The 26,398-nt window shown below is 43.3% G+C and overlaps 1 protein-coding gene across 5 annotated transcripts in view; it reads right to left on the bottom strand.

Annotated features, from left to right (window-relative positions):
* Positions 1-26,398, bottom strand: part of MTUS2 (microtubule associated scaffold protein 2) — a 281,311-nt gene that overhangs the window by 25,763 nt on the left and 229,150 nt on the right. For all 5 annotated transcript variants that reach the window (XM_035325335.1, XM_035325340.1, XM_035325349.1 and 2 more), the window contains one exon: positions 23,446-23,654. In XM_035325335.1, the coding sequence (XP_035181226.1) occupies positions 23,446-23,654 (209 nt within the window). The remainder of the gene's footprint in view (positions 1-23,445; positions 23,655-26,398) is intronic.

The following is a 26,398-nucleotide window of genomic DNA, read 5'->3' on the forward strand; positions in this document are numbered from 1 at the left end:
CGATTAATCAATCTTCTCTAATATTTCTCCCAACAGAGTATTTGAAAGAGAAGGCAGAGCAGGCAGGACCCTTTCCGCCCTCCCATAAGCTTTGTGCCTAACAAGCTCGGCACCTCTACAGAGCTCCAAAGGGGCCAAATCCAACTTATGTTTAAAAAGTCTCAGCTACCACTCTACTGACACAGCTGTTTCCAGTGGCTGAAAAGGCCGCAGACACTATCAGAAGATTGTGCAAATATTAATTTTTTCACCGCAGCAGTTAAATGGCAGGCAAGAAAATATTGATGTGATCTGACTCAGGATTTTTTTTTCAAAATGTGAAAGCAAGACTGACTTTTGCACAAAGCAAAATGTTGCTTTTATTTTTGGGGTACTTTTAATGAATGATGGATTTAATTATTGCTTGGGAGACCTATGAGAAAGGTCTTCCATTGGCTGCATCCCAATAAATGACTCTGACGCTGAAGTACTTTTCATAAAATAAAATCACGCTCATGATGGAGATGAGGAAAAACTTATTCCTCATATTTCACTCTATAACACAACGGCTAAGTCTTGTGTCTGGAATATGTCCCAGCTCCTCAGCCAGCAAGAAAAATAGAACAGAATAGGCAGAATGGAACAGAATAGGTAGGATGATGTGTTTGCTCTGTGCTTAGACTAATGCTCTGTTGAATAAAAGCCTCAGCAACAACTCTTTTTCCTATCATAAGCTTTAAAGCATTCAGACCTCCCAATATTTCTCCTGTGAAAGACTCAGCAATGGACTACATTTCAGCACATAAAACAGACACTGAAGGTGCTACTTGTGTATTCTCGATTCAATTCAAAACTCCCTGGGGACAGACTAAGCTAGGACTTCTGTTGGTGCAATATCCAAGCAGCTCCAGGAAAACTGGCAGGTAGGCAGAGAGGAGGAATTCATCCAGTTAAATGACAGGGGCCATAACTTAGCAGGGCAGTTCAGAAGAAAACATGCAGGATTTAGGGATAACTGTGAGGAACTGGGAAAATCATTTTGTAAAGAATGCCTGAGGATGTGCAAGGTGCTGGTGCTGTCCGAACTGAGTTAAAAGGAAAGTTGTGAGGAACACTTTAGTTGTGAGGAACACTTTAGTTGCATGGAGCCCCAGCTGACAGCTAGACAGGGGGACACCAGGAGACATTATGGAGACACCAGCAAGGTCAAGGTTTTGCTTTGGACCAGGGATAACTGTGGGATAGGGAGGCAGAGCTGAGGTTTGCCTTCGAGTTTCCCCTGAAAACTGCCCAAGAGATACTAATTCATTAGAAATGCTGATTAATTAAACCTCCACATACTTTTTAACAATAGGTAAACAACTGTAGGTCTATTTCACAAATGGGAGGATCAGAGAATTGCCCAGACCCAGGCAGGAAGTCGACCTGCAGCTAGGAAGTTTGCACGGTAGCTTGGGGTTACGTCTCCAAATCGACACATTTCTCCTCCCTGCTAACTAACACACTTGCAGTGTGCTATATTCTAGGTCCAAATATATGCACAGTATGTCCACAAACATTTCCTAGTTCCCTACAATACCGCCTAGAAAATGCACTGCATGCAGATGCTCTCTGGCATTTGTTATTAAAACTGCTCCTTCAGAATGACTTCTGTGTATCTAGCGCTTTCAAAATATTAAAAAAAAAAAAAAAAAAAAAAAAAAAAGACTGACCTGTAAGTGTTGCTTAGTCACTGCTGTGCTTTATTCAGAGGTCCCTGGGGACAGGCTGTATATTATCAATGGGAAGAAAAGCATATACATTGGGAATTCTCTTGTACCAATAAATATCTCAGACGATAGTTGTAGGAGCAATAACTGGCTCCCATTGAGGCTGATGTTCACTATGATCTGCTGCCTTCCTTCCAAAAAGGGTGCTGTTTCAATCACACCAGGTATCAGGTAATTTTCCTCAGTAATTTGCTTTAGTAAAGCTTACAGACAGAGCTCATCACTTACATATCCCCCAGTGACTGTACTCTAACAAGTTTTATATCAAGCCATACCTTTTCCTTAACCTGGTTATCAGCACATCCCAAGCTAAACACATTATTAGGCAAGCAGGAGACAATGTCAGCCTTTAGTTAGACTGCGTATGTGAATACTTTCAAAAGCCAAACTCTCACGAAATATACTGCACCAGGATGTGTTTCTGCCAAAATATTTTCTATTAAGCAAATTAAATGCATATGCTCATTCTCTCCATCTTCTGTAGGCACTTGAAAGCCAGGCAAATACCCAGAAAAACAGCATGAAAGCTGTGTGCTGGTGTTGTGCTCCCGCACAGGCTGCTCCCCTGCTACCTGTGGCTATGCCCTTACCTCCGTGCTGATGTTTGCTACCTGACCCGTTTGATGCCTGGGAATTTGCTTGGTTTAGACTCATAAATAAGAAATGGCATACGAAAACATGCGCTTTTGCCCCCCTTTCACTTCTGGATGGGATTTCCAATGCACCGGAAAGGAGGAGCAGCAGAGAGGTAAACCAGAGGTAAACCAAACTCGAACTCCGCAAGTTTCTTTCCTCACTCCACAGGGTTATGAAAACTGGCCGAAAACCCCCCCAAACCCATCCGGCTGCTGGGCAGGACCCATCCTCACCCAACCCTCCTCTCTACACCATCCCCCCCGAGCCTCCCCTGGGAGCGTGGGGCCAAGCGCTGCCCCCAAGCCCCGCAGCCCCCTTTAGGGCGAGCATCGCCCCTTCCCCACCGACCCCTCAAGGGGAAGAAGACACGGTTACCGTCCCGTCCTGGCCCCGGGAGCAGGGAAAGCCGACGGAGCAGCAGTGGCCCATGGCGACAGGAGCCGTCCCCCGGCCTGGGGGCGAGGCTCCGGCTTTGGGGGCGCCCCGGGAGCGCTGCGGGGCCCGCGGGCAGGGCCGGGGGAGGCGAGGTGGGGAAGGTCGGGCAAGTTGGCAGCGCTGCGGTCCGACGGGGAGCCCGGGCTCCCGGCGAAAGGCGGGTCTTCCTCATGCCGATCTCCCTCCTGCTCCGCACCCCAGCCAGACGCCCCCGGGGCTCGGCGCATCCCGCCCGGCTCTGCCTCCGCCGCCCGCGGCTCGCCGAGCTCCGTGCCCGTCCCCTGCGACCCCATATCCCCACCCCACACCCGCCCCCGAAGCAAGGACTCGTCCCCCAGTCGCTGATTTAAATCCCGAGGACGCCCGCTGCCCGCCGGAGCTCTGCGGCGCTGCCGGGGACTGCAAGAGCACAGCCCTCTGCAATGTGCGCGGGGTGTTTTGTAACGCTCAGGGGGTCATTTATCTATTTAGTTACTTATTTACTTATTTCCTCCCCCAGAGAAAATGTGGATATTCGCGATCGGTTGCATAAGCGGGATAGAAACACTGAGGCTGGGCAGCGATGCCCTGGAGCGTGTCCAGAGAAGGGCTCTGGGGGGAGCTGGAGCACAAGTCCTATGGGGAGAGGCTGAGGGCTCTGGGGTTGTTTGGTCTGGGGAAGAGGAGGCTCATGGGAGACCTCATTGCTCTCTGCAACTACCTGAAAAGAAGGTGTGGGGATCTGGGGGTCGGCCTCTTCTTATAGATAACTAGTGATAGGATGAGAGGGAATGGCCTCAAGTTGTGCCAGGGAAGGTTCAGGTTGGAAATGAGGAGACATTTCTTCTCAGAAAGAGCAGTCAGGCACTGGGACGGGTTGCCCAGGGAGGTGGTGGAGTCACGGTCCCTGGGGGTGTTCAAGGAAAGGTTGGACGTGGTGCTTAGGGACATGGTTTAGTGGGTGACATTGGTGGGGGGAGGGGGGGGGGTGGTTGGACCAGATGGTCTTGGAGGTCTTGTCCAACCTTAATAATCCTATGATTCAGAGGATGAAGCAGCTCTGTCTTCTTATGGGAAGGCTGCAACACTACCATGACTCACATCGTTGCCTCACTGGGTAGGCATTTTTTGCTTAATTTTCTTTCTACTGTGACTGGTGATACATGAAGTGCTCAGGAAAATAGTGGGAACCAGTAGCAAGAATGTCCAGTGAAACTTTGCATTAAATCACATTTAAATGCTCAGGTAACTACCCAGTTTGCTTTAGCTTCTCATTCCTGCTTTTTCTTGATTTAGCCAGGGTTTTAAATGAAGTTTCTGAACATCATGGAAAAGTAAATGTGAAAAATAAATTTTAAATCTCACTCAACGTCCAAGATCTAATTTTTCTTTACAGCACATGGAAATTAATTTGGCTGGCTGCTGAACAGCTACAGAGTAGAGGTAAAAAGAAACTTTCCATAGAGTGAAATCTTTTCATCCTCACTGTAGGAACTTTTTTTTTTTTTTTCCACATGTCTGTGATTTGGATCTTTTTCAGACTAAATCCTGACTGGAAGCCGTTTAACTACCACAGCAAAGTAATAGTATGTATCTGTCAAGGGGAGAGCCAAACCACCACGCTTGTCAAGCTGGATGATATTTAGGGAGAGGGCAGTGGACATGAGAAGAAAAATAAAACACTGTGAAGTCCAAGGTCGTAATCTTAGGCACAATTAACAGGGATTGTGAATGGAAGATGGAGACTCATCAGCTGGAAATAACAGCAAAAGGAAAGGACTGTGCTGCTTATTCAGTCGTAGGATGACTGTGAACAATGTCTATGATACAGCTCTGAATAAAGTGAATATAAGCCTAGGCTGTAGGAAAGAGAGAAGAGGGAAGTTTAAATGCTTAATGGAAAGTCCCAGTGAGAGGTCATCTAGAATAAAACACAGCCCTGGTCACCCAAGTTTTGGGTTATCATGCCTGAGCTGGTAAACAGTTTGTACCATGGTGGGGTGCCAAGTACATTATCTGCTTCTGCCTAAGGAAACAGTGGTAAAGCTTAAATATGATAGTTTTCTACAAACACACCATGGAGATGAACATGAGGAGATGGAGAAGTACTTTAAGGTCAAAACACAGCTACATAAGAATAAAAGCATGTGAACTTGGAAATACAGGTCTTTGAGTTGCAAGAGGTTCTGAAGCAGTCTTCACTCAGGTATAGAAAAGATAACTACTTTTAAGCTAAAATTTATCATTTTAGGGAAGAGATTATTGAATTTGGTTGTTTACAATGGGAAGGGACTGTATTTGATGACCTAGAACAAGTAAGGAGAGGTCTGTGGATAAGACAGAGACCAACAGAGCCTGGGGAAACCCAGGCTTATAGTTTAAACCCACCTTACATATAAGCTGTTGCTCTGATCCCTCATTGGAAACAGAAATTGTGGCACTAAGGGACCTGGTTTAGTGATGGGACGTGGCTGGTCAGGCTGATGGTAGGACTTGATGATCTGGAAGGTTTTTTCCAACCTAGATGATTCTATGGTTTTATGAAAATCCAGATAAGGTCCACAAAGAGAGGTGTTCCTTGCTGTCTACAGAATTAGCAATGGGGATGTTAAAATTACATTTGACAACATCAAAATAGTAGCACGGGACAGGTTACTTAACGGGGTATGTTTTACAAGGCACTGAGTACTCCAACACTTACTGACTTCAGTGGAAACAACAAAATGTAGTTAGCATCTCACAGGGTAAAGATCCTGGGTAATTAAGGCCCAAGGAGGACATCTATGTTTTCTTAAATGGCCCAAGGGAGCTGCTTGTCTATAAATAACCTATTTTAATTTTAAAAAGGTCCCATGGGTATAATTTTTTTTCTACACTAACAGCATCAATGCTTTCTTCTAAAACAGGCATAATACAATTCCTATTTACTGTTCAAACAATTACAGTATTTTGCAGCTATCCAAATTAAATTGGGAGAGGTACGGTTTAATTAGCTATTTTTGTATAATTTGCTAAGATCCCCAAATGGAGCACATTATTCATTTAAATTCTGTAATGGTCTTTATATATAAGTCCATAGGTTCTATTAAGTAGAGGATAAGAAATAAATCATTTAATCAGAGTTCTAAATGTTTCCAGTCCCCAATGCCTTAAAATATCATCTCAACAGAGATTTACATCTGAAGATTAACTGATTTGTTACCAAATGTCTACTATAAAAACATCAGTAAAGAGCCTGCTTGTTTTATACCCAACAGAAAATAAACAATTGAAATTTTGTGAGATAATTTATTATTATGAATTTTCTATCCTCGTCAGATGTAGACCCCAAATTCTTCCAAGATCAGGCTCAAACACATTTATTTTCTTCATCTTTTTTTTTTTTTTTTTCTCCATTCAGAAGCTAATCTTTAGACTTCTTTCAGCAATGAGATATTTAACTATAATCAGAAAATTTGAAAGCTGTTACTCTGAGTTCTGTATATATGCTTTGTATTTTAAATAATGGTAATGCATTGAACACATAAATAGTATACATACACACAATATATTTTTCCTACCCTTTTTTAACATGTTCTACAAATATGTTCCAAAAAAAAAAAAAAAAAAAAAAAAAAAAAATTATTTTTTAAAAAAATTTTTTTATTTTGTAAAAAATATGAAAAAAAAAAAAAAAAAAAAAAAAAAAAAAAAGCTTATTTATCAAATAAATTGATTTAATTGGCAAAAGATCAGGTTGAATTCTCCAGTGAGAGCATAGCCACCTGGGTATTACATGTCCCACCCCACCAAGTACTTCAAAGTATACCTTCACCAAGATGAAGGTTGGATGTGAAACTCCCAGGAGGCCAACTGGAGAGTCCAACTTCATGGCGGTGGATCTGGCACTCATGAAGTGGGTTCTGCTGATGGGTAGTGACTGAGCCTGCCTCTGACATGACACCCTGCTCACATCTACCACTTCTTTCAAAGGAATAGGCTTCCACTCTACCAGCAGACCTTGTCATCCTGTGCCGATGTCCCTTGAACAGCCATGAACATGGGCAAGGGGCAGTGAGGAATACTTTTTCCTGTGTTTAAATTAACTGATGATTCAGAGGGTTGGCATAGTACTGCAATGCACAGAGGCACATACATAAAGTAGGATACTTAAAGATATTGTGAAGAATTGTTTGTAAACCTACAATGCATATACCCCCTAACTGTGTATGTATATGTGCCTGTATATACGTACTTATATAATAAATAGCACGGAACTGTACATATAGTTATAAATAAATGTGTATGCATCCATTTTTTTTGCCATGATGTCTATACACATAACAATAAGAGAGCCTACAGAACTGCGCATATGAACAAATTTTATATTTGGTTTTGTGTGTACTCTCTATTTATTTTCATGCTGAGAAGCCCAGCACATATGAGTGAATTCATCCTCCCAGTTCCCATATGTACAAAGCTAACGGGGCTCTCACAGCATTGCCAGGCGATGTGCCAGCATCACTGGAAGGATTAAACCCCAGGGCCCCCAGTCCCATCCCAATGCCTGAGCATAGTGGACCAGCCTCCTCCATTGCCAAAGGCATCTCTGCCCTACACTCAGCTTTCTTCTGGCCAAAAAACACAGCTGAGATTGATGAGGTGTTTGACAGGGACTGGTCTTTGTTACAAGTCTTTACATGTGAGACAGAACATTAAATAAAGTACATAAAAAGTCTGTAGGCAGCCTATAATGATGTGCACCATGGGTGCAGAGTGACACAAGCAATGAAAATCTTAATTGCAAACATAACTTTCCAAACGTGCAGTCATATTAGCACAAAGCCTGTGATAAAATCACTGCCACAATAAGAGCTCCAGGCAAGCAGGTACACTTTCTCAGTGTTCCTCTAATTAGCAACACGGTTATCTTTATAATTAATGAGCACTGCTCATATTATGGCAAGGGCCAGAGGCTTTAGCTAGAGGCAGAACATTATTATAGTGGGAACTTTAATGTAAAAAGATTCAAATCGCACCAAATTCTGTGGATAGCAAACGGATATGATTCCAAATTCCCTGGAAACCTTAGGGGACAACACAAGCAAGGGGAAGAGTGCTGGGGAAAACAAGCAAGGACCCTGTGCCTGACCCTTTCCTCACCCTCTTGCCCTCCTTCCCTAAGTCCCAGTGGTGGCATTGCCGGATGCCAGTGTACCACGGCTCAGCATTTTGGGGTAATTTTTACCACTGTTGCTGTCTGGCTAATGGGAGTTTAAGTAACACAGTGAGGCCACAATACGAAACCCAGAAAGCCAAATTTTCACACCAGATTACAACTCCACTGACTCCAGTATCTGCTTTTTACTTGCATGTGGCAAGCAAGACCTTAAGAATATATATTGCCGTGTAGAGACAGCATTTCTTTGCTGCTCGTGCTGTGGCAATTATTTTTTTCTAAGATGAGAAACATATATAAGGAGCTTTGGATTCTTAACTCTTAGGACCTGATGATTCCCTGCTTCATGTAGGTTGGCTGCCCTTCCCAGGAGATACATAGTGCTTTCCCTGGATTTCCACAGTGAAATCCTTAATTCTTTCACTTGGCAAGTACCTTTTGCTGTGAAGATGGAGATTCATGGAGTAAGACAAGAGAATGAAAAACAAAGCCAAAGTATTGAGAAAAAATTCTGTTACACTCACTGCATCTGAAGGGAGATAATGGTAGTAACACTACTATGTGTGTCACTGAGCAGGAGAATCCTTAAGTGAACTGTGTATTATCCATCTTTTATGAAGCACTGAAAAGGCCTGCTGAGAAGCATACCATGAGAAATATGTCAAACAAATATTAAAGTTAAGCTGAATAGAAAACAGTCTGAGGACAAGATCTGGAAAAGATAGCACAGAGAACCTCAAGAGATCCTTTTTTTTTTTTTTTTTTTTTTTTTTTTCCCCAAGATAATTGCCAGCTCTGGAAATTGGTTGGTAGGACATCATTAATGGTTATGGCAGTAAAAATGGGAAACTAGGAGAGAGCTGAAGAAGACACCAGTTAGAAGTGAGGACCAAGAATACTGAAGACAACACCATAGGGATATGGAAAGAGATAATGGGGAGAGAAGGTTGAGGTGGGGAATTACAGAATCACAGAATGGTTTGGGTTGGAGGGGACCTTAAAGCCCACCCGGTTCCACCCCTGCCACCATGGCCAGGGACACCTCCCACCAGAGCAGGTTGCCCAAAGCCCCATCCAGCCTGGCCTTGAGCACCTCCACAGCTTCTCTGGGCAGCCTGTGCCAGGGCCTCACCACCCTCTGAGGGAATATTTTTTTCCTAATATCTAATCTAAATCTACTCTCTTTAAGTTTAAAGCCATTAATCCTTGTCCTGTCACTACACCCCCTGAGAAAGAGTCCCTCCCCAGCTTTCCTGTAGGTCCCTTCAGGTACTGGAAGGCCACAGTAATGTCTCCCTGGGGACCTTCTCCAGGCTGAACATCCCCAGCTCCCTCAGCGTGTCTTCAGAGGAGAGGTGAATACCAGAAGCTGAAAAACTGCTTCCCTTGAAAAAGAAAGAAAAGCATGGATTGAAATAAATGATGAACAGAGGAAAGAAAAATCATTCTGAAGACTGCATTGCAGAGAAGGGCTGTGCAGCAGAGAAGGGAGACAGGGAACAGGAGACTGCAGGAATGAGGAGATAAGGAGAGAGGTGAAGTTCGGATTCAGATGACCTCGTGCATAACCAAGACACCACAGCTTCTGTGATGTCTCAGCCATAGAGGGTGAGGGACAAGTCAGGCTATCAGCAACTGCCACCTCCTGGCATTCCCTGCAGTCAGTGCTGAGAGGTGATCATGACACTGACATCAAGCACCTCTGAAGGGTGACGTGAGGAGAAGCCTGGCATGGCATTCAGCAGTGGCCAGGGTTTTGTCTAAGGCAGTGCCAGGGTCGGGTAGAACAAAGCTATTCCAGTAATGCATTTGAACAGGAGGCTCAGGAGGTTGTTGAGTGGCGTGCCATGAATTGTCATTCATGACACAGATGAGAGAAAGAAGACCCAACCCTGCCTATGTGATTACAGCAGCCTGTTTCTTTTCACATACTCCTTTCAAACACTGCTAGTTATATACTGTGTGACAGAACATGCAGGTGGGCTCTCTCACCATTTTTGTATCTACAAGAGAAAAGTGGAGTACAATGTCAGACTATCAGACAACTGAGGAGATTTAATTTATTTTTCATTAAGCCAAGTGTGGGCCTCAAAGCATGCAATCCAGTTGCTAATGGTATTATCACCACTGTTAATTTTTCTATGTCTGCAAGCAGCATAATTTGGAAACAGTTTCACCTAGTCTTAAATTCTCTTTCAAAGCCCATAGTGATAGTCTCATTGTACTTCTGCGAGCGCTTGAAACCATTAAAAATGAGTGCCCCTGTCAAAGAAGGTGATTCCATCCTCTCCCCCATTCCACGATCACTTCATTTGCCCTTGTTTCCTCCCCTTCCTTCCTTATGGCCACACAGGTGTTTGGGCAGTGAATTAGATTGGGGTTAAAACTAAACCAACAAGGAAGTGGGGAACTGGGGGAGAGAGCCTCCCTAGCACAGGACCTGCTTCTCTGGGCCAATGCCAGTTGAGGAGCTGGGGTGGCTGCATCCCTGCTCTGCTGACATCTTCCCCGTTGGAGGTGTACTACAAATTTTCCTTGGTGCAGCTCTGCTGTTGGTAATACTGTGTCGGTCACACATGTAACACATTATTTTTCCAGGTCCGGTCTGTTATTTTTACCCTTACCTAACTTCAAAAAAATAAAATAACCAAACCAACCAATGAAAAAAACAAAACAAAATAAAATAGTGATTTGGGGGTTTCTGAACATACGAGCAGTCAGTCACAAATTTCAGCTAGACAATTCAGCTAGAGCTGAAGGTCATGCCAGATGTCTCTGAAATACCAGTTTCACTTGTATTTACAAGTAAGGTTTCACATTTTGTGGATTACTCAGTACCATGAGGTTTTAATGATCCTTGGGCAACTTATATGGAAGGAAACACTTTTAATATAGTTTTTCAATTATATGATTACACGAGTGTATATCTGGAAGAGCAGAATATTTACTCTAGAATTTAGCAAATTAACACAGACTACATGCTCTCTGTTCTCAAGTGAGAGCCCAGCCAGCTGACTCAATTTTTAATTCACTTCTCATATGAAAAGAATGTGAGGATCTATATAGAATTCTTTCAGAGTTTTGTTATTTCTACCAGTGTAGTCTTACATTTATCTTTATGGCAGCAGCTTGTAAGGCCATGGAGTAAAATGTACCAGAGAACAATCCTTTATTACTGCTTTTTCTAGTTCTTGCTGTCTGGAGTGGTACAAACTGAGCATTTGCTACAAATTCCCAGTTAACTAGTTCTTGCTGACCAAAAATTCATTTTTCCTCACATGAAACATCATTTATCCACCAAGATCACAAGGAACTGAAACTAAAGTCTATTTTCATTGAACTCCTCTCCTGCCCTCTTCCCAGGAATACACAATATCCAGGCTAAATTCCAAACTTCTGAGTAGCTGGAAGCAGATGGCCACTTTCTGAAATCAACTTTGCAGAGAAATACCCCCTTCTTTTCCCAACAAACTGGGAATCTCATCTTCTCTTGTCCGTCTCTGAGTTATTCAGGGCCAAAGCCAACAACAGGTTCAAGCTGCCCCTTTTCGAGGCAAAGCAAGGGGCAAGTGCTGATATCCTGCGACAGCAATGTCAGTGGCTTCACATGGGCCATGGTTTCTCTTATTGGGAAACAAAGATTCCCCACGGTGTTCTGCTGAGAGGAACACCATGTACTGATAATAATGAGAATACAATATATCAGATGTGAGCTTGGGACTTTTTTATGCAAAGAAAACCTAACTAAGATAATTTTGATAACTCATTTTAAAAATGCATCTTATATACTATTTCTCTCTCTCTCCAGCATCTGTGTACTTTTAGCTGTTTTACAGATGAAAACATAATAATCACTTCTCAAATCATTACTAAAAATCAACCAACCAATCAAGAAACCATCAACAAATGTTACTTTCTGAAATTATTTCTGTTGTATGTGAAATGTGGTTGTAGGAAACAGCATTTGAATCGGATCTCAGGGCAGAGAAAGGCCAGGGAATTCCAGGAGATTGCAGCTGAGATATTTAGAGTTAGTTTCTGGAACTGGAGGGCTCGGACCTGAAGGGGAGGTGAGAGGGAGACAGGCTGTGTTTTGGGTATCTGATTCAAAAGCATAGCTACATGCTCTTGAATGGCTGTGAGGACACAAAAAGAATATCAAGTGGGTATGCTGTCCACTTGAAAGCATCGTCTGCCTTCCTTCACATGTTGAAGGTGCACAGCTTCTGCTTCCAGCCAGTGGTTTCTGCTAAACCTTACTCTGCTGGAGAAAAGAGCCTTCTGGTGTGCAGTAGTACCTTCTTATGAAGACTCTTCTACATGGGATATAAGTCACTTTGTCCTTTTTCACACTCAAAATCAATTGTACTCTGCAGTCTCTCACTGAAGTGTGGGCACTGATGTTAGTCATACTCTAGTATCAGTCTGCATAGTGTTGAACGTGCAGGTGGTATCACGCTCTTACTTCTGTTTGCTAAGTCTCTCCTTATTCACCCAATGGTCTTGACCGTTTTTCTTAACTCTGTCACAGTAGGAGTTCACTGGGTTTGTTTTGACACCAGAAGCCTTAATTACTCCTGGAGTTACTGCTTTCCAGTTGACACCCAAGCCACAGTTCTGTAGGCATGACCTGTATTCTGTGTTTGCATTTATCCATTAAATTCTGGTTGCATTACAACGCATGCATTTAAATGGTCCGAATCACTCCATGCTACTTCCAGGTCCAAATACCCTCTCTGAGCCAGGCTCTCCCTGCATTTATCCTGTCTCAGGATGATGTGGATGAAGGGATAAAGTCCTGGGTTTTGTTTTGCATAGAGGTGAATCAGGATCATACTGAAAGAGAACTCCAGGCAGAGCTGATTTCAGACTGGGTTTGCTTAGTCAATCACCAAGAAGGAATCAGTGGGAATGCAACAATGCCATTTTAATTAATCAGAAGAGTAGCTAGCCTGCAGTCTAGGATTTGAATACGTGGCTACCTATCTGCTAAAATTTGTAATCACAATCCACGTGGTGTGCAATGGGGATATGAAATTGCACCTGCAAAATTAAAGATCAAATCAGTTTCACTAATAAAGTGTTCCTTTTCTGATACCATATCTGTACAAAATCTTTTTGAGATGTGGCACGTAGTCTTGAAGGGCTTGAAGTTGGGAACTGTACTCATAGTCTGCCCAAATTTTCAAGCCCTAGTCTGCATTGGAGCAACCTCACATCTGCCAGGATCTTTCAGCAACAGGGAAAATTCCACTGCACTGCACAGTCCCTGTTGTGCATCAGCACAAAATGTGTCTGCTGATGGATCTACAGAAGAAGACTTATGATATTTACACTCTCACCTCCTGGGACTGCAGCAGTAATTTTGGAGAGACAGAGAATTAAATCAGCAGAAGTTACTAACTTAGGAATATGCAGTGGTGAGGGAAGACAGTAAATAATTTCTGAAGTCTTTCTGCAAATGACATTTAAAAATACCTTTGAGGGGAGGTGAGAGAAGACAGAACATTTTTTTAATACGTAGACCTAGTAACTTCCAATACTTTAACTAAAAACAGGTGAAATTCTGTTTTGCATGCAACAGAAGATATTCTAAGTCCATGGGAAAGAACTTCAAACATTATAAACATAATGCGTGGCACCTACACAAATATATGGCATATACTCAGCTGTTCCATATTTATTTTAAAATTAATCACGGTCACGTGTTTAGCCACTGCTTTGAGTATGCTACGTTCCTCTATAGTGAATTTACCTGATGTTGTTCGAGAAGCATTTGGACAATGCTTTTAGATAAATGGTTTAACTCTTAGGTTGATCTCATCCTGTCTTATTTTAGCAGTAGTATTTAATCTATGCAATTACACAACATAGCTCTTGCTTATGCCTCTCCAAACAGAATTCTCTGCACTATACATACCTTTATATACCGAGGTCCCTTTTCTCTGTGTACTAAGCAATCAAAAAAAAAGAAAAAATGTAGCTTCTTTTTCTCTGCAGATGAGATCAGAGTGGAATAATAAGAATAGCTGTGCAGCCTGCTTGCCCCGGAGGAAGCCATCAGCCCAGGGATGCTGCCCAGGACATGTTCTGCTGCTTATATCAGCAGCATGCACTGTTCTGTAGGGAACATAACTGAAGGCAGGCCCACAGCATGGTGGGAAGTCACTGGTCTAGGGTAAGTGAAGACAAGCAGTGGAATATCCCTATACGTAGGAGGGAAACTGTGCTCCTTGTGCTCTCTTCTACAGCTCATACTGAGGCAGGCACCACTGCCCCCAAGCCCTTTCTTTGTGCAGCCACTGAAAACTCATGTCTTCCCAGAAAATATCTGAGCAGCAGAACAGACTCTAGACGTGTGCCTGCGTGCATGCTGGTTGTGTATCCGTGCCCAGGTACACAAACACATGTCTGTCTTTCCACACAGATCCCAGAATAAACTGGGCATGTGCTGATCTCCACGACTCAGTCATATTGAGTGCCCAGTTTTTATCGGGCTATTGCTTACTTAGATGCTAAGCACTTCAGGGACAGAACATCATCCTTCTACCAGATTTGTTGCCCTCCTCTGGACGCAGATACCTTAACATCCTTTTTATTCTGTGGGGCCCAGAACTGCTCACAATATTCAAGGTGAGGCCTCACTAATGCTAAATACAGTGGGGAATCACCCTTTCGACCACCCTTTTGGCTGGCTGTGCTGTGCTCAATGTACCCAAAATATGGCTTGCCCAGGGCATGCTGCTGGCTCACGCTGAGCCTGCTGCCACCAGCACCCCCAGGTCCCCTCCTGCCAAGCTATCCCCAGCCTCGTCCCCCTGCCTGTGCCTTTGCCCAGCACTGCTCTGGCCCAGCTGCAGCATGGATGCAGAAGGATGCTGGGAGGGATGGCATCAAAGGCCTTGCTAAAATACAGAAATATTACATTCATTGCCTTCCCTTCATCTCCTGCACATGCAACATTGCTATAGAAGGAGATTAAATGAATAAGGCAGGACTTTCCTCATGATGAACTGTGATGGCTAAAAACAAATCAAGGCAGATAGCTGGTTTAGCTGATATTTGTTACAGATAATAAATTATTCCTCTCAGTAGGCTGTAAAAACAGTAATGTCTCATAAAAAAAACCCTGAATTTCTATTACACTGGCTATTATTGCCATCATTATTATGATGCCTATATACGTAATCATTAGACATCTGAATAAATGGAGCCATGCCCCTTCAACATGGATATAATATAAAGCCACCGAACAAAACCTTCTCTGCCACACGTCTAAAAATACAAGCAGGGAGAGGGTAGAGGAGGCAGTGCTGCTGTGCAGCACCCAAGGGCTGGTGAAGGTATCCACCCAAAGCAATCCCTGTCAGGAGCAGAGACAGACACGAAAAGCACAAAGATAATACAATCTATATGTGTATGATGGTGCATGTAGCTACTCACACCTTTTTTTTTTTTTTTTTTTAAATATGTGTAGCTGGTCCCCTATCTGAGGGCAGGAGACTTGCTAGGATGCTATGCAGGACAGCTCCAGGCAAAGCTGTGGCACCAGGCTTAGCTCTCTGGTGGTGCCACAGGTTGTCCCTTTGGGTGACAGGGACCGGGGAGGTCCCAGAGGGGACCTTGGGAATAAATACCAGCATGTAAATAGGTGTCTAGTAAGTTGGTGGTCATCGCTTCTTCTGGGTGAGTAACTTGGTATTTGCTCCCTCTCGAGGCTGGCTGTGACCTCCCTTAGACTTCTCTTCAAAAATTTGCTTTTGAAATTACTTTTGAAAGGTTAATGGGGACATGGCCTGCCATTTCACAGCAACTTTACAGGCTGACATTTGGTCCCATCACACACTGAAATGAAAGTGAAATCTTCTGAATACATGCATAAAACAAGAGCTGTGCTACAAGGTTTGTCTCTGAAGGGAGGCTCAGCTTTGTCACTCCTGAGGAGAGGACAGGATCCCTCCTACCTGAGCAGTCTCCTCCATACTGCTCCTAATGAGTCTACAGATGCCAGAATCATTACTGACGATTGTTTTTATCTTTATTTATTTATTTGTATTCTGATGAAACAGGAGACATTCCTTTGGAACATTCTGGTTTTGAAAGCTTGAAGCAGCAGCTCCAACAAAGCCTGACCAGCTTCCTACCGGATTGCCTTGGATGGACAATGATGCTTTCAAGGTTTTTCTCTGAAACCTGAGTCTGACAGGCACAAGCACCCCTGGACAACTGATGAAGATGAGTGGCTGTGGTGCTAAGACCAAGCTGGATAGAGATCCTCATATTGTCCTCAGACCCAGAAAAAAAAAAAAAAAAAAAAAAAAAGATGATAAACTCCCTGTTATGAAACAAAGGCCAAGCCTAAAAAAGAGGCTGGAAAGTGATCAGGTGCTGTGACTCATGGTGTCCCTGTAACCTCAGCTGATGGCACAAGCATCATTTCTTGCAGACTGGATCCTTGACTAAAAATAGATCCTCCAGTGTGAAGTGGAAAAGCAACTATGAATCTTAGAGAATGAAATTTTAGCTGGCTGTGAAAGAGGTATTTAAGATGCGTGGGATTTACAACAGAGACACGTTTCCACTGACTTCTTTGCTAAACTTAACAATATGAAAACATTGTGATTTGCATTTACCCCTGCCTCCTGCATGAGCAAAGGCTGCATTACCACTGAAGCCTGTTACTCACCATTGCTGTTCACATAACTGCTACTGCACTGATAAATCTCTGAAGCCCACAAGAAGCCAACTGCCCTACCTGGAGGCTGTCATCTTCACAAGATCTGCTCCTGCCCCTCACTCTGTTCTTTTCCTCTGAATGCAGTCAAGGCTGTCAAAGACAGTTTTATACATGGAGATCACTAATTTAATCATGATGGAAAATAAGTCACCTTGGCCTGATGCTTGACACTCAGCTTAAACACATTTCTCTTTGAGGACAACTTGTAGATAGGGAGATATTTAATTTTTAATGGAGATTTAAATCCTCTTCAATGGGAGCATTAGAATGACTGGGGCTATTTTATCTTTTATCTTGAAATTCAGAATAGTTACGTATCACTAACAAAATTCTTCAACCAAGGCATACAAACACAGTCTAATTGTAGGTTATTTCAAAACAAGGCTCACTGTTCAAACACCAATGACTTCTTGTGTTAGAAGCAAAATCAGTTGTACCACATATAAGCTGCTCAGCAGTTCTTCCCGTTGTCTCCAAGCCAGTAATTTGGGCTAGCATGTCAAGTATTTATCTCAGGCTGAGCTGGAAATTGTTTATTTTCACAACTGTCTCGGAGAGAGTTCAAGGAAAAAATACGTATCTTTTGTGCCTGGTGGTGTCACAGTGATAAAAAGCCAGCCCTTGTCAGAAGCACTGACTTCCCGGCCTTAAGGGGAAACAATTTCCCAACATTTGCAAAATATCTTAGAACTTGACCCAAAAATAATCCTTAGAAAGGTGCCACTCCTCCCTCTCTACTATTACAGTTTGGATGGATTTCTGCTATTGATCAAGTTCAGTTTTCCCCGGCTCCTGCTGGAGGCAGTCAGAATAACTCAATCTTTTCATTCTGTGTCCCGGGAAAAAAAAATCCATTCTGGACTCACCGAAGTTTAACAGTGTAGGGATATAAATCAAAAACATTTTATTGTAAGACAAAAAACAAACAAACAAACAAACAAAAAAACCCTTTGTTTACTTGGGAGAAAAAAATAGAAAGAAGCTTTGTCTCCATTTAAGGCTTTCTAAACTGATTTTATGTAGAAATGCACAAGATTTGGTATTGAGGGCAGTGGAAAGGTAAGATGCCGCAGGAATAGAAATCTTAAAGAAGATGAATATGTTTCCCCTCCTCATCCCTTGGCCTACCAGATGATGCTCCTGCCCTGATACACAGAGTCTGTAGGAAAATCATTTCATTAAAGCTGTCCACCTTTGTGCCAGAGCCTGTCCCTCATTTTCTGCTTGCGCAGCACTCACCCGTGCTCAGTGCTCTGCTGCTGGGACTGCAGAGCTGGAGGCTTGCCGCACTGCACCCTCCGGGTCTGCCAGAAAACCCCCAGCTCTCCCCTAGCACAGGATCTAAGAGGTGTTTTAATTTCCCCGTGACCAGCTGCTAAACAGGGACACCAGGGAACTGCCATCGCATGAGGGCAGTGTGGACAAAAAATAAAAAATAAAAAATATTTGTGAAGCACTCCAAAAACAGGGTGGGACAACTAAAGGACAGCCTGTGAGGAAAATCATCTCTCCACAGTCAGTACAGAGGGTGGCATGGTTAACAAATGAGTCCTCAGGCTGCATATGTTGTGGATGCCCCATCCCTGGAGGTGCTCAAGGCCAGGGTGGATGGGGCCTTGGGCAACCTGGTCTAGTGGGAGGTGTCCCTGCCCATGGCAGGGGGTTGGGACTGGGTGGGCTTTAAGGTCCCTTCCAACCCAACCCATTCTGGGATTCTATGCTACTGAAAGAGAAGGATAAGCTAAGTCAGAAATGAATACTGATACACCTATTTGTAGGGCAGGCTCACGGCAGGACTTCTTCCACGATGTGGACTCACTTGCACAAGCTCTTTCATCACCAAAAATGCAGCAATTAGATAATCTCTGCCTCTGAGGTGCATCCCCTCTCCCCGGTCTGGCTGGGTCTCCCTGCTCCAGGCTTGTTCCCTATGGCCAGATGGCTGAAGAAGACAGAACTGGGCAACTGATAGAAGAACAGGCAGAAACCCGCTGAGCCAACCATGCCCTAATACCATAGTTTTCTAAGACCCAGTATTGTGGGACAAGGAGTAGGAGTGAGTAACTCACCCCTGGAGAAGCAGCAGTGGGATGCAAAAGCAACATCATTTGGAGGAGCAAGAAGGGAGTGCAGCAATCTCATTTCCCTGACTCAAACTGTGATGCTGCAGAGCAGGTACAAAGGTTCTGCAGATGAGTTTTAAAATGCTAAAGGCTGATGCTCAAGCAAGCCTAGCTGGAAGCTCATGATACCACCCCACACACAGGCTCTACCCTCAGGCACTACGGTCTCGAAGGGTCCATTTAGATAAGACATGAAATGCTGATGTCCTATCACTGCATAGAGGTTTTTGCTAGTGGACACAGGTTATCTTGGGGCAGGTGGAGCTGGGGACAGACCAGAAATGTTGCTTGTCAACTTCCTAGCCAAGCCAGCAGCAAGTCTCAGACTACTGTGGATATCGTATACTGCTCCAGGACAGCCTGGCCTGCTCGCCTTGTCCCCTGCAAAACAGAAGGAAAAAAGTGCAGGGAAGCTATTGGCTTCTCCCTCTGCTCTCAGTGGCTTTTTCACAGCCACTGCTATGACAACTGGTGCAGATTTTGTTTTTTGGGGTAGAAGAATGTATTTCCTTGGGAAGCAATGGGGTAGTTACATGACACTGGTTGGTGTATTGTCTATTCACAGGACAGAAATATTACTCTTAGAAATAAACACATGCACATATTTGAATGGGAAAAAAGTTCTCCTTGTCCTTCCTAGGACCAGTGTCCTAGTGTACCAGAGATATGAAATCGTGTTTTTGTTGTTGTTGCTTTCCCCACCTGTTTATGTCCAGGATTTACCCTGCAGAATCTGTCACTTTGGGCTACTCTCCTTTAGGTGTCACTGTAACCACTTCCAAGAGGGACTGCTGCTGGTCGTGCTGCTGAACAGGGCTGAAGCTGGGCCAGGACCTTCACTATCACTGGGCTAACAACGAGCCAGAGCAGGTCAGGAGTGACCCAAGTCAGCAGGGCTGCTGGTGATACTTGCTCTGAAGAGTCTTCATGGTATCACTTCGGTTCCCACCCGCCAGTTTTCACTTTGGAGTATCTCTCACAGCATAAGCTGAGCGTATCCTCTTCAGAGTAAGTTTGAAGTGGTTCTCAAAGTCAACAAGGAGTTATGTGTGCAAATCTGAGGGCCTGAACTAATTATTCTTCTAATTAAGTAGTAGTTAAAAACAGCTGTCCACAGGCACTGCAATCATTACTTTTCATAGATAGCTGAATGCCTGTGTCAGAACCACTGCTTTCATTTTTTTTGTCCGCTGCCTGAGTCACCATCTGCTTTGATTGTCCAGGCTTTTCCCCAGAATAGCAAATTGGTTTAGCTGACATTTAATGGATCTGTATGAAGTTCTGCTACACGCTGTGCACTCCTCGATGCCCATTAAATTAATCTTGCCTGTTAAATTTTCAAGTGAGAAGGAGAGATGGTTGCAGGATACAATTTAGCGTGGTCTGGAATAGCCAGAAAACAAATCCAACAAAAGCAGGACAAAATGGTCAGGCAACCTGGAGGCTGCTACAGCAAGTGCTGAAAATTGGGAAGTGCTCAAAGAAACTGTCAGTGTGGACCAACACTTTTTACTACATACTGACACTCTTTCTCCCACAGCAAAAGATGTTTAGTGGACTTTGCAGGGACTCAGGAGGGCAAACTGTGGTGGGACCAGTAAGTGCAGACCAAATCCTGCATAAAAGTCTGTGTAAGGCTCCTTGCTCGCATCTGGAGGACTGTGCAAGAGCCACCTCTGTGCATGGGCACAGCTCAGTCCCTCCGACTGCACTGGGAGGCTGATATTGAGAAGTCTTTAAAGAGCGTTGGTGTTTCCCCCAGCTTTGGAGAGAGAACAGAAACAGTTTAAGCAAGACAAGATTATCATGGGCATGGGGACACTCCTGCCTGTGTGCAAAACACCAGTCCTTGGGTGGGCTTTTAAGACTTAGTCCAGTCCTCATGGCCTGGGAGAGCACTTTCCAACCGAAATTAATCTCCAATACAGAGAAGAACCTCTGTTTTAGAGATTTTTGTGTGGTGCAAGGAGACAGAGACATACCAAGGTCAGGCTATAGGTGTCTATCAGCCCAAGGAGGTTCCCTAGCACTGAAGTAGGATTGGGCCCTCCATTTGCTTAACAGAACAGAACTGCCACTTGGACAAACCAAACCCAAACTTCTCTGGAGTAAGGCCCCACCTCATTCCTGAATGCATATTATCCCCTTGCCAAACTGCAGTCCTACTCAGACCTCAATCATTCTGCCTGCAGGCTTCTCAGAAACAAACACACACAATTTTTATTATTTTCATAATGGAAAAAAAGTTTCTTTTTCCATGCTGCCCTAACTCAAAGCCAGCCAAAGAGGTTTTGTTCAAGTTTTCAGACAATAATGCCATCTCAGAAAATGTCCACAGATCGTATTTTCGAATGCCACTCACAAACTTGGAAGCCTGTGTCTATGTTGCAAAGCAATGGACCGTGCAGTTATGCAATTACTGGAGTAGCCCCAGATCATCCCAACACAAGTATGCTCACAAGCACTGAAACAAAAGCACAGCAGCCTTTAGGCTTCCCTGGAGCTCTCAGCTGAGATAGGCAAGTACCTCAATTATGAATTCAGATCTCTGGTGCTGCAAATATCCTTCTGGAAGTGCCCACTTACCTCTGTTCCCTAAAAGTGAAGCCTAAGGCACCTGTCCTCCTAATGGGGATACCACACCTGAGTGCCTAAAGGATAATAACCATTGGGCTCACGTATGCTCATCACCTGCAGAAGCTGGGGTGTCTTTGACTGGGGGAGGTCCATGTTACACAGCTCCCAGCAGCCAGGGCAGCTCCTCTGGGGCTGGGTTGGGTGCCCTGCACTGCAGCAGACAGCGATGTGCAGATGTATATGTATACCATATATATACCCCATATATATCCTACAGGATGGCCAGGCAAGCCCAAAAGGGACTGATGTGTGGGCTGAACAAGTAAGCAAGTCCAATAGTAGATTTGGAAAAAATCTACATCTCATCCTGCCTAAGCCTGAAGGTGTTTACTTTTCACAGGTATCTTTAATTTTTTTTTTTTGAACCTCCAAGTCCCCCCTTACACTGCTCTTCACAGTAATACTGCTGTACTCAGAGCAGTATTACTGTGAAGCCCCAGCTGGCTTGGTTCTGACAGTGCAGAGGAACTGGGGAGATGAGGCACATCTATGTCTAGCCAGGACTTGGAGAAGACTCTTAAATAAAGTCCCCTGACACATTCACTTGAGGAGACATTCTCAGGACAGATCTAACACACTCCAAAAGCCTGAAAACTCAGCTGCAGCAGCTGTTCTCATTTAAAACATATCCAGAGGAGACGAAAGAGATATGCCCAAACTTTCAGAATTCCTTCAGTAAATTGTGAATGATGCATGAGATGAAAAATCTCTCCCCAGTGGACAACGCACAGACAAAGCCATGCAGACACTGCTGTGTCCTTTTATTTTTTATTTTATTTTTTTATTTTTTTTATTTCCCTCTGCTTTAATCAAGGACACTCCATAGTAAGCTGAAAAAAAAAAAAAAAAAAAAAAAAAAAAGGCTGTACAAATGCCCATCGGGACCAGAAATGTCAAGACTAAAGAAAAATAAAGGGGAAAAAATCCCTTAGGAAGGTATGCAAAATATTTAGAACTTTAAAAAAAAAATCTGCTTTTTCAGTTCACTCAAGCTCCCCCTAGCAAGATCAGCTTCTACTTAGGGAAGTGTGAACCATGGTATTTGTTCAAAGGTAACATTTCCCACTAACATAATACAATACAAAACAAAACCAAAACTGAATAAAATGTTTCAGAATTTGTGAAGACTGAAGCTCAGCTCTGTTCTCCCCCTCTCCCTTCCCTTAGTTAATATTGGAAGTTTACTCATTTCTTCCAGAAGTAGACAAAGAGTCAATCAAGAACATTCTCAGAACCTTGGGTCCTACTGCTGGTGGTTATCTGCCAGCTGGGACAGCTGCTTAACCTGAGGTGGTACCAGATAGGTGGGCATCAGGTGAACCAGGTCCGGACTGAAACAAATAATACCTATGATTCCTTCATGGTCATTGTGGCCATCTGTCAAACTTCACTCATTCTTTCTTGGATTTAGTGAACGAATAAGCTTCTCTAGTTATTGACAATGTTTTTTTTATGTTCTCTATACCTGTTAAATGTAGTCTCCTAAATACTGATGTACTCCTACTTTGGAAACTGCACCTTTGTAAGCATGACCATTCTGCCTGGTCTGTGGTGAAGAGGAACAGTAGATAAGTACTGTGAGAAAGCAGATTTTTTCCTTCATTGATTGCTTTTTGTTGACTAAATCCATGGATTATTTTTGCATTTGTTTGCAAGTGTCAATATCCCAGTTACACCCCCCATTCCAGCTATAAATCAGGGACTAGGACTTTTACATTTCTACATCTGCTTCATCCATAAAAACATCCTGAAAGTCCTTCATGCTTGTAACAAAGGCTTCAGTTGCAATTCTTTCTCTTCCAGGTTCCTGAACTGTAATTCTTAAATACATGGTATCAAATGTATTTCCCTCCTCATAGTAACAATTGCAAAGAAATTACAGGCTTTGCTTCCAAGAACAGGATTTCAATGACTATTGAAATACATTTGGGCAAGTGACTGACGTAAAGGCAAAGTATATTTCCAATGTTAAAAAGTACCCATTGCACTTACCTGCCTGAAAAAGTGCTGTGTTGTAATCGCGAAGACGTCAAACCCACAGCTGGCCCTCTTAAGCTCATCTCGAATATTGCTTAATTGCCGGGACTGCTCATCGCACTTTTCCTTCAGTCTCTGGATGAACTGCTTTTCAGCATCTCGACTCTCTCCTGGTTTGGGGGAGCATCCATTCTTTGGGGTGGTTGACCTTTGCTTGGGATGTCCTACAAAAGAAAGAAGGAAGGATAATCAAGGTCAGTATTCATGCAGATGTGTAATGACTTTCAAAAAAATCAAGAGTGCAGCAAAATAAGTTTCCCTAGAGGCTAAAGGTCAAAGCTTTGTAAGAGTCATTTCACCTCAGGATCTAAGCCTGAAGGTTTGCTAAGAGTTTAGGAGAGTTCGCTTCAGAGTGTCCTACTGAGAACTGAGGTTGTTAGAGTTGGGATTCAGCTCACCCCTGTTAGACAACTTCAGAAACCGAGGCTTGCATCTTGATGTGTGATGCCAGAAAAGTGCACCTGAAGGCATCCTACTGTGAATATAGAAAACACTCAGATGACCATTACACTCTACACGATTTCTTTGGCCACCTGAACTCCAAGCGTGGTGACTTCACAGAAGTGTCAGTGCTCTGTGGAGCCAGCCTTGGCAGTTTTCAGCTGGTCAGCACATCTCTGTCTTTTGCTGCTCCACCCCCTTTGAAGCCAGGCACAGCAACCTCAGCAGAGACATATGTTATATCCCCACTGAAGCAAACAGCAGAGAACCCACAGCAACTACTACATTTGTTTGTTCACTTGTGAAATCAGCTCTTCACTGACTCAGCATCCATGAGGGTGAAACTCACAGATTCTTACCAAGGCCTTTGGTGCTAGAAAGAGGACCATGGACTAACTGTATTTGAGAGGGTCTATATACGGAAAAGTGAATCTAGTAGCAAGAAAGAAGATAGGTTCTGACCTCACATAGGAATAGGATGCCCCAAACAAGTGCTAAAGTGAGCTTTGCTTCTCCTTTCTGTCCCTGTTGCAAGCTAGAGCCATAAAGAGGTCTGTGTGAAATTTTACCAGCATTTGGTAGCTCAATAAAGACACTGACTATCTTATACCAGAAGGCCGTGCTCCTTTTAGCAAAATCAGAGCAGTCAAGGCAGCATGAGCTGAATTTGTACATTTTTGCATACCCATATTTGTCAGCAAATCCTGGGTACAGCCACTGTTTCAGTACCAAGTTATGGGTATGTTACACTACAGGCATAGAAAATAAAACCTAGAGCTCACACTTTATGGTCATGTCCTCTCTTTCTGGACGTCTACACTCAGAATGTAGCAGAAGTACATTTTCTTTTGCTACCACAGTTGGAATTGCTAGGGGAGATGGCTAATTGAAAGAAACCCCATAAAACCTTCACTTAGTGTAGCTGTTTTCATGGAGACACCAAGTGGTGGTTGGGATGACAGCATTTTGTGTGCTTGCTCTTGATAAGCTGCTATAGGGAAGTGAGATTTTTATCCTAAATTCATATCCTGCTTGAGATAATTATCCATTTCTCTGGAGGTTAACACCTGGTTATGAAGATGAAGCAAGAAAGGGCAGTGCTCTGGTGGCATCAGGTTGCTCAAGCCATTACTTGGCCATTGTATTTTGTCTTAATCTTAACTTTTTGAGAAGCCTCCCCTGAAAACATTTAGGGTCAGCTGGGCAACACCTTTGCACAGCTTATTCAGTCTTCTTACTACTCTCAGTTTCACATCAGCTGATGCTTTTTAACTCTTCCCTGAATACTGTTCAGGAATCTCTGGTTCTCTTCCTTGGTTTCTCCCACTAGTCTCAAGCTTTTAACCCAGGAGCTAGAGCCAGTAAGAAAAAGTGAGAAAATAGAGTCAGACACCTTGTTTCCAGGTCTTATTAGAGATGGTGGGCACTGGCCTGAATACAGACAAAAGATGAAAAATTCTGTGTTAGCAGGAAGGGTTAGGTATTCAAGAATCTGTGAAAAGGTGTCTTGTAGTTTTATGTATACATTTCCTGAAAAATAATACAGAAACATTACCTCCAACCAGCACTCAGCAATGAATGTAACAGGGGACAGTATTCTGCTGTGGAAACTAACTACCCCTATTCTAAAAAAATAAAAATAAAAAATTCTCCCACACGGATGCAGCTGATGATATGAGTTTGAGCCAATTTGTAAAGAAATACATTGTTCCAGAGGTAATTTCACAGACATGCTTTAGATATTTTAGATCTTTAAGACTGTGTCCTGGGTGTGCAAATGGATCCTTAGAGCAGTCTTACTAGGTCAGGCAGGAAAGCAGTACTGCTTTGTCAGAGCAATGCCCCGGCAGTGTATTCCTACAATTTCAGATTCCCAGCTTACATGGAGCCACTGGGACCATATCCTCCAACCTGATCAGCTATGTTCTTGCTCCAGGCTAAACTAACAGGGAGCCAGCCCCAGCAGAGAACCTCCCTCATGTCTTCAAGTATCTCATGCTGCTGCTGCAAAGAGACACAGCTACAAAACAGACTTTAAAACTCATTGTGCCCATGACCCATATTTACAAAGAGGAATACCAGGTTTTGCAACATGTCAAGACTAACTTTATGATGTTGCAAGACCCAAATAAGACAATAGAGGATGTCAAAGAGGACTTTCTGGCACTAAGAACCAGCAAAGTCATTGCCCTCTATCTATTTTCATGTCAATTTAAGCCTGTACACTTTCTTTCTTTTTCTTTCTTTCTTTCTTTCTTTCTTTCTTTCTTTCTTTCTTTCTTTCTTTCTTTCTTTCTTTCTTTCTTTCTTTCTTTCTTTCTTTCTTTCTTTCTTTCTTTCTTTCTTTCTTTCTTTCTTTCTTTCTTTCTTTCTTTCTTTCTTTCTTTCTTTCTTTCTTTCTTTCTTTCTTTCTTTCTTTCTTTCTTTCTTTCTTTCTTTCTTTCTTTCTTTCTTTCTTTCTTTCTTT

This window comes from Oxyura jamaicensis, chromosome 1, assembly GCF_011077185.1.
Source record: "Oxyura jamaicensis isolate SHBP4307 breed ruddy duck chromosome 1, BPBGC_Ojam_1.0, whole genome shotgun sequence".
Lineage (NCBI taxonomy): Eukaryota > Metazoa > Chordata > Aves > Anseriformes > Anatidae > Oxyura > Oxyura jamaicensis.